The sequence below is a fragment of the Tachypleus tridentatus genome, chromosome 9 (assembly GCF_004210375.1).
Source record: "Tachypleus tridentatus isolate NWPU-2018 chromosome 9, ASM421037v1, whole genome shotgun sequence".
Lineage (NCBI taxonomy): Eukaryota > Metazoa > Arthropoda > Merostomata > Xiphosura > Limulidae > Tachypleus > Tachypleus tridentatus.
The window spans coordinates 34,478,109-34,487,521 of NC_134833.1; the positions used below are offsets into that span (position 1 = coordinate 34,478,109).

A 9,413-nucleotide genomic window follows, 5' to 3' on the forward strand; every position below is an offset into this window, starting at 1 on the left:
GAAAACTTATTTATTCCGCTACTTTTATTTCAAATTATCCTTAACACAGACAATGCATATTAGTTTGTCACATTAAAATTTTATCAAGACAAAATGGAACTAAACCTAATTTTTTCAAAGGGTTAATATTATAACTTGGTCGACACTCAGCTGTTACCGAGTTGAGCAGGTTACTATGACAACTAGAAACCAGAATGATGAACCTGGCAAACAGTTTAAAGAGATTACATTATACAACATAAGCCGAAGTCAATATGTAGTTTTTGTTTTATCCTGGAATTTAAATCATTTTCTTTTTATTACAAGTGAATTATAATATTTTCCCTACTTGAATCAAATACCAGTCAAAATGTCTACAGAATATCATTAAATGATCCAATGAGGTTGATCCTGGCGGGATCAAAATATTGATAATTTTGTCGATGTGGCCACTCCGATCTAGAAATATTTAAGTCTTAAAACCATTAGTCATTACTCTAGTGACGTTTATCCTTTATGTACACAGCCGTGTGGTAGACACGTAAAATATTTTTTTGGGTCTCCAAATATTGATTAAACGCTAAAAATATAATATTATTATGATAAAACCTCTTATTAAGTTACACAAAAATCTGCCGATACATTATTCCAAAAATTCGAAATATTTAATAATGCAGGAAACATACCAATACCGATCTGCTCTATTTTTCTTACTTGCGTATCCATCAATAGAGTTTTGTTTAAATGAATGATGAAACATCTGATGTGTAAAACTTTCACAATCAGTTTCATTCAATATTGTTAAGCACAATATGAAAGCATGTTGTACGCATAATGTTTTATATTATGTTTTATCGACACTATTGCTGAACTATATGTTCCAAAATAGGAAGTTTAAATATCTTATTAGATGCAAATTCTGTTGAAAAACTGAACATTCCGGGTGCTAAGGTTAGTAGTAAACACTTCAGGATATACTTATCCGGTTTCGCATATTCTAAAAAACTAAACACTTCTGCTGCTAAGGTTAGTGGTAAACACTTCAAGATATACTTATCCGGTTTCGCGTATTCTAAGAAACTGCCCCCCGCTAGTAGAGCGGTATGTCTCCGGATTTACAACGCTAAAATTAGGGGTTCGATTCCCCTCGGTGGGCTGAGCATATAGCCCTTTGTGGCTTTGCTATATGAAAAACACACAAACACACTCTAAGAAACAAAACACTTACGCTGCTGAGGTTAGTAGTAAACACTTCAAGATATACTTATCCGGTTTCGTATCTTCTAAGAAACTAAACACCTACGCTGCTAAGATTAGTAGTAAGCACTTCAAGATATACTTATTACGTTTCGTATTTCCTGATAAACTGGAAACTTCTTCTGAGAGATATACTTACCCAATTTCGTATCTTCCACCAGCACTTTTAGTTAACTTCATCATAGAATTACCATACGCTTCTTCAACCAGGGCTCTGAGTAGACAAATAAAAGATTAATAGAAAGATACATATTCTGAGACAGTCTGTATATATTGAAATAAAAATATCCATCCCTTAAAATGTTGACCACAACATTTATACTGATGAACTATAACTTATTAATTATTTCAAAATGACGCTTTAATGAAAAGAAATAATAACACGTTTGAGAAAATCGACTTAACATCTCCATTATGACATTAAGAATCTCCCACGGATTGGAATTATGTTTGTAAATTAAAAACCACACAAGAGTTTTAAAGTCAACGTAGGCTGGTAAGTTACAAAACGTGCCAGAAAATGTGATCTACAACAAAATACTATCAGTGCTGATTCTCAGACGCTGTGCCCGGCATGGTCAGTAGAATTAAGGCGTTTGATTCGATCCAAATATGCTCGCCCTTTCAGCCGTGGGAGCGTTATAATGTTACCATCAATCCCATTATTCGTTGGTAAAAGATTATCCCAAAAGTTGGTGGTGGGTGGTGATGACTAGCTGCCTTCTCTCTAGTCTTACACTGCTAGATAAGGGACGGTTAGCGCAGATAGCCCTCGTGTAGCTTTACGCGAAATTCAGAAGCAAAGAAACTCAGACGCTGCCTAACAAATGTAAGTCGATAAGCACATTTTATGTTGTTTTCTTCTCTTCAGATCCACTGTTCAGAGTTGTATGGAATAATCGACACAGTTGTATCTGGAATAGAGTGCCGTGCTCTGTTAGTATTTAGAAATAAACCATTGTTTACTGCACCTAAAACTGTGAAGTTCCATGATTGAGGCTAGCTGTGCAGGTGTTCCTTTTCCAGGCATTTCTTTATGAATGTTTCTGAGGGAATGAAGTAAGAAAAAATAACTTATCAACAGAATGCTCTTTCTACTTTCCACAGTGAAGCCTTTTATTCATAGGCATAAAGAAAAGTCAGGAAAAAACAGAAGATAAGATGGGCTGACACAATGTATTGTTTTAAGAAGAAAGGCTGACACAGTGTGCTGTTTTAAGAAGAAAGGTTGACACGATGTGCTGTTTTAAGAAGAAAGGTTGACACGATGTGCTGTTTTAAGAAGAAAGGTTGACACGATGTGCTGTTTTAAGAAGAAAGGTTGACACAATGTGCTGTTTTAAAAAGAAAGGTTGACACGATGTGCTGTTTTAAGAAGAAAGGTTGACACGATGTGCTGTTTTAAGAAGAAAGGTTGACCTGATGTGCTGTTTTAAGAAGAAAGGTTGACTGACACAATGTGCTGTTTTAAGAAGAAAGGTTGACACTGATGTGCTGTTTAAGAAGAAAGGTTGACACAGATGTGCTGTTTTAAGAAGAAAGGTTGACACAATGTGCTGTTTTAAGAAGAAAGGTTGACACAATGTGCTGTTTTAAGAAGAAAGGTTGACACAATGTGCTGTTTTAAGAAGAAAGGTTGACACGATGTGCTGTTTTAAGAAGAAAGGTTGACACAATGTGCTGTTTTAAGAAGAAAGGTTGACACGATGTGCTGTTTTAAGAAGAAAGGTTGACACAATGTGCTGTTTTAAGAAGAAAGGTTGACACAGTGTGCTGTTTTAAGAAGAAAGGTTGACACAATGTGCTGTTTTAAAAAGAAAGGTTGACACAATGTGCTGTTTTAAGAAGAAAGGTTGACACAATGTGCTGTTTTAAGAAAAAAGGCTGACAAAATGTGCTGTTTTAAGAAAAAAGGCTGACAAAATGTGCTGTTTTATTAAAAGGTCAGTAGATTCTTTTATTTTTATTCGCTGTTAAGTCTGGAAATATTTTAATTCTGTCTACATGCGTTATATTCCCGTCTTAATGCAGGATCAGTAATAAACAGTCAAACATCACAACTTAGTGTATTGTCAGTAATAAACAGAATCAAACATCACAACTTAGTGTATTGTCAGTAATAAACAGAATCAAACACCACAACTTAGTGTATTGTCAGTAATAAACAGAACCAAACATCACAACTAAGTTTATTGTCAGTAATAAACAGAGTCAAACGTCACAACTTAATGTTCTGTCAGTAATAAACAAGGTCGAACATCACAACTTAATGTACTGTAAGTAATAAACAGGGTAACATCACAATTTAACGTACTGTCAGTAATAAACAGGGTAACATCACAATTTAACGTACTGTCAGTAATAAACAGGGTAACATCACAATTTAACGTACTGTCAGTAATAAACAGGGTAAAATCACAATTTAACGTACTGTCAGTAATAAACAGGGTAACATCACAATTTCACGTACTGTCAGTAATAAACAGGGTAACATCACAATTTAACGTACTGTCAGTAATAAACAGGGTAACATCACAATTTAACGTACTGTAGGTAATAAACAGGGTAACATCACAATTTAACGTACTGTCAGTAATAAACAGGGTAACATCACAATTTAACGTACTGTCAGTAATAAACAGGGTAACATCACAATTTAACGTACTGTAGGTAATAAACAGGGTAACATCACAATTTAACGTACTGTCAGTAATAAACACACTCGCATTGAAAAAACGTAGTCTATTTTCAGAATCTTAAGTTTTGTGATTTCAGAATGAAGACATTTCGAGACAGACTAATGAAGAACACAGATATATTTTATTCGACATCAATATTTTGGTTAGGGTCCGTTTGTATATTTCTGTGTGTTTATGAATTATTCGTGTATATAGTGAGCGAGACAACAGAAATGTTTTATACTAACTTTTCGATTAACTAAAAGCTAGGACTCGTTCCATTGTCTGATACAGCCAAAACTGAACACTAAACATGATGCGCAACAAAGAAGGGTTCTCGGGTTCTTACCTTTGCTTCAAGAATTCTGCATAATCTTTAATAAACCTTCTTCCTTCCTTTAATCGTTGGCAAATGATTTCAAAGCCCGTAAAATCACAGATGTCAATGTTCTAGGAGAAACCAAAAATGAAAAAAACAAACTTCCTTAGTTTTATTAGATACTAACTGAACGCGTAAAATAACAGTTCATTTATAACTTAGAACAGGAATTGTGTTTCGATTTTTATTTTTCTTGACATAATAAACGTTATAAGGGCAATAAAAATATACGAAAGTATATCTCAGGACGACTAGTATGGGTATTAATATCGAAGATGACCCAAGAAGGTCGAAACGTTGTTCTCTTCTTTATTTTAATAAAAGTTTTCACATCGAAACCAGTTGTCCTGAGATACGTTTTTACTTCAAGTGAGTTTCTTGTCATTACGAAAAATATAAAAGGTCCTAATATCGAATACAAAGATATGCTTTCTTCACGAATTCTGTCAACATGAAATTTCAATAGGGGTCTTGCCTCTCATGATGACCTCCCTCACGTCATTCTGTACAAGTGTGGTCAAGTGTGGTTTTGATCGATCAAGAAATGTGGAAACGTATGAGGAACAGACAGGTACTCCTACTGACGTTCGTTTACAGAGAGGACCAGGCATGACCATGTGCTCGACTCGTAATCTGAGGGTCGTAGGCTCGGATCTTGGTCACACCAAACATGCTCGCCCTTTCAGCTGTGGGGATGTTATAAAGTAACAGTCAATTCCACTATTGATTGGTAAAAGAGTAGCCCAAGAGTTAGCGGTTGGTAGTGATGACTAGGTACCTTTCCTCTAGTCTTACACAGCTAAATTAGGGATGGCTAGCGAAAATAACCATTCATATCACTTTACAGTAGTCTATTTTCTGTTAATGGACGATAAAATGATGTTAGATAAGAGACTCTTGACGTTGAAATTTGTACTGTCCTAACGTCGGTAAAACGTACGCATGCTATGAACCGCAAGAAAATATATACATTCTGTAGACTCCAACACTGCATTACTGTTAATACAGAAAACCCTGAGGAAGTTCATCCAGTAAACAAGTTGAAATAAACGTAGTTTAACGCGCATTTTTAAAACCTAAAATATGGTCTATTTGCATTTTATAAACATTTCACTTCCAAAACAGCTTGGATAAAGATGTTTTTGTTGGTATTTCAGTAAATATTATTATAACTCTGCTTAATAAGCATTTACGTATTTAGCTTTAAACCAAGCAAGAACATATATATATATATAAAGAAATATACATTTATATATATAAAATAAATTTTAAAACACGCGAGTGGGTAGATTTTAACCTAAATATGTGTAGGTAAAGTGCACCAGTTCAAAATTTCTGCATAACAAATAATGAAGCTATGTAACTTTGATACTTACTTACATTTTCCAGTGTCGATTTATTAGTGAAGTAGAAAATAATAACTGTAAAAAAAAAAAAAGGCCTCGTGTGCTCGTGATGTCAGTGTTCCTGGAAAAAAACGTACATGACGAACCACTACTGAAGCATGAGTCAAGCTGTTTAGTACAACACTATATCCACGTAATACTATTAGTATGTGTGTTTTATTTATTTTAAAAATGTTTTACTAGTTTTTTAGTTTGTAAGTGAATCGAATATATAAACTATATAATATTCGACTAGATTCCATCTTTAAAAAAACACACATAAAATTGGACGTGTTGGCTGTTCTTTATAATTACTTATTAAGATTTATATGTCTGTGTTTGTGTTTTTCTTATAGCAAAGCCACATCGGGTTATCTGTTCAGCCCACCGAGGGGAATCGAACCCCTGATTTTAGCGTTGTAAATCTGGAGACATACCGCTGTACTAGCAGATTTATGTGTCACATTCTGACTCTGATTAATCAGAATAATATCTTTCGTACAGGATGTTTATTAACTTGGAGTTAAAATGGGAGATAAAATGATTTAAAAACATAAACGCCCCTTTGGGGGTTCTATCAATAATAACAAATATAAGTTAAAACAGTCGTAGTGACTATAAAAAATATTTTTTTTCCTTTAGGCATACCATACTGTACCAGTTAGTGACAATGTTTGCATAGGGTAAACGTTAGAATACGAATATATTATGAATTAGTTAATATAAACACATTAATTTTCAGGACAGTTTGTAAATTAAAGCAATATACAGATGATAATACAACTTAAATATGAAGTAAATTGTTTTGTAATATTTTACTTTATTTAGAGGGACACACGCGTTATATATACAGACCAAGAGAAGGAGCTTAAATGTTTTATGTATAAATTAATAAATAAACGTGTTTTTAAGCAGTTTAAACCCGCATATAAATGATAACACGAAAAAACCTATGGAGTAGGCTATGAAATTAGCCAAACTGAACGAAACATGACTTTTACTGATTTTACAGTTTGTCTAACATCTAAAGGCAAATACAGATAAGATAGTTCACCATGCCAATAAGGCAGAACTCATATAGCAATGATCGTATTTAAATCCTTTTGCGATCAAGATCAAAGCAAAATTCGTCATGGCGTAACGTTTCTTGACCACATTTGGAGCGGAAGACGTCAACATATATGGCCCGTCATGGTCAGGTGGTTAAGACACTCGACTTGTAATCTGAGAGTTAGAGTTCGAATCCCCATCACACCAAACATGCTCGCCCTTTCACCCGTGAAGGCATTATAATGTGACGGTCAATCCCACTATTCGTTGGTAAAAGAGTAGCCCAAGAGTTGGCGGTGGATGGTGATGACTAGCTGCCTTCCATCTAGTCTTACACCTGGTAGCTTTATACGGATCAATTCCTTTTTATGGATTCTTATTATTTTGCACGTCACGTGACCTCTTGCACCCAAATGGTGCCCCCACTGGATGATGGTATTCTTTGATACTCATCTCCCCAACGACTCCCCTAAGTAGCTTCTCGCTGCTGTTTTAGTTTGGATCCTGAATGTTTACAGACCTTGAAGTGATCAATAAGATATCTAATACAATGACTTACACATAACTTAAGTAAGGTTTAGCTTTTAGTTGCCCACTAGAACTAAAGTTCTGTATTTTATAGACGACAAACTTTAACAGGAGTTTCGGGAGAACGTTTGAAAGAAATTAAGTTCATTTTTTTTTAAATATATATTTGGTAACTCGTATCTTTGGTATGTCACAAATATGCCCCCCGCTAGTACAGCGGTGAGTATACGGATTTATAACGATAAAATTTTGGGATCAATTTCCCTCGGTGGGCTCAGCAGATAGCCCGATGTGGCTTTGCTATAAGAAAAAACACACACATGTCACAAAAATTATTAGTACTTTAAAGGGGAAAAAATAAACAAATATTAACCCCTAGATTATACAAGTAGATTATCGTAAGATTTTTTTTTGGTACAGCATAATTTAATTAATAACTAAAAGGGTATTAAAAATCAAAATATACAAATTTTGGTTTAAAAATTAAAACAATTGATTTAAACTAACAATAAAGCCAGAACAATAGTTTCAATGAGAACGTCTGAAACTAAATAATTTGCATTAATTTTAGTTGAAACAAAAACAACGGACAAACAAAAAAATGTTCTTACCCAAAAATGATCGGAAAATCGCATCGTCTTTTCAGCTGACGTAAACTAACAACAGGAAGATAATTATTAATACGTTACTTCACCGGCTTTACTTGTTAAAGAAGTTCAACAAAAAAAGTGAGCACGTTGTCAGAGTGTAGTTGTATGCACGTTTACTTCTTTCCGGCAAACACAGCTGGAAATTCTTCCGCGTGGATTCTTAGAAGCCGAGTTTTGTGCTGCCATCTGTTGATGGTATTGAGCATCAATGTCACACTTGACGCAATTTTGGTTCGTCAGTGATCTGTGTAAAAAACGTTTTACACACGGTATTTTAATGTCGAACAATATAAGCAATACACGATTTTATTGAGCGATACATATAGCAGTGTCTTAAGTTGGTTGTGAGATTCTCGTAAGTGTTGTTTGAGCAAGGTTATTTGCTCAACGTTACTCAATTTTGGTTGTGGGAAATTCGGTAATATTTCATTTGTTTCACCCGAAGTTGTATTCGATGGTAACTACTTGCTTGTGCGTCGGATTGATGTATATCTAGGTTAGTCTCAGAATATGATTAGACATGACAATGGATAGAACCTTTTGATTAATTATGTATACATACGTGTTCTGGTTTGTGTTGCTAGAGAATTTATTATGAAAGGCTGATTTGGAAAACGTGATGGATTTTATTTAACCTTTGTTTCTCGGTCTATTGTCTTCTTGATTTGGTGCAACACAGATATAATACCTCTACAATTATATATATATATATATATATATATAGATTATTATATATATATAATAATATATAATACCTCTACTATTATACATTATTATATATATATATATAATTATCTCTATTGTAACACGTGGTCTGTTTGCCCACCCGTGAAACCTTCAACATGTTTCGGGGGTTTTATTACAACTATTATCTTCATTATTTTCAAAGAAATGCCAGTCATTGTTAACTGATATTTCATTGTAACTGAAACATCAGGTGTGGTGTGTTTTTATTAGAGACAAAATGGTTCGCTATGTTCTTCTTTTCTCAGGTAAATATTGCTAATCCATTTCATTAAAAGGCCCAACATGGCCAGATACTCAGGGCGATAGACTTGTAATTTCATGATCCCGTGTTCGAATTCCAGTGAGACCAAACATACTTGTCCTTTCAGTTCTGGAGGCGTTATAATGTCACGATCAATCCCATTATTCGTTGGAAAAACAGTAGCCCAAGAGTTGGTGGTGGGTGGTGATGACTAGCGGCATTCTCTCTAGTCTTACACTGTTAAATTAGGGACGACTATCACAGATAGCCCTTGTGTAGACTTGCGCGAAATTCAAAACAAACAAATATTTAAATAAGACCTGGTCTTACGAGTATTGTATCGAGTATTTGATCTGAACTTTTGTTATTTGTGGACCAACGCATCATCTTTATTTCTATGCTAACTATTTTATCCGTATTCTAGTTCCCTAGGGCTGGGGTCTCAAACTGAGGAGGGGGTGCAGGAACTATCTAACAAAAAAAAAATAATTGAAATGTTTAAAAGTAAAACTGGAAAAT

At 34.4% G+C, this 9,413-nt stretch overlaps 1 protein-coding gene across 4 annotated transcripts in view; it reads right to left on the reverse strand.

Moving 5' to 3' along the window:
• LOC143225038 (proline-serine-threonine phosphatase-interacting protein 1-like) overlaps window positions 1-8,026 on the reverse strand; it is a 33,378-nt gene extending 25,352 nt beyond the window's left edge. For 3 of the 4 annotated variants that reach the window (XM_076453703.1, XM_076453704.1, XM_076453701.1), the window contains exons 1-3: window positions 7,868-8,026; window positions 4,264-4,364; window positions 1,376-1,450 (exon numbers count right to left, since the gene is read on the reverse strand). In XM_076453703.1, the coding sequence (XP_076309818.1) occupies window positions 1,376-1,450; window positions 4,264-4,364; window positions 7,868-7,891 (200 nt within the window). In that variant the 5' untranslated portion in view covers window positions 7,892-8,026. Of the gene's footprint in view, window positions 1-1,375; window positions 1,451-4,263; window positions 4,365-5,669; window positions 5,798-7,867 lie in introns of those variants that run through there. The other variant, XM_076453702.1, reaches the window with a different exon arrangement.
• Between the last annotated feature and the right edge of the window lie 1,387 nt (window positions 8,027-9,413).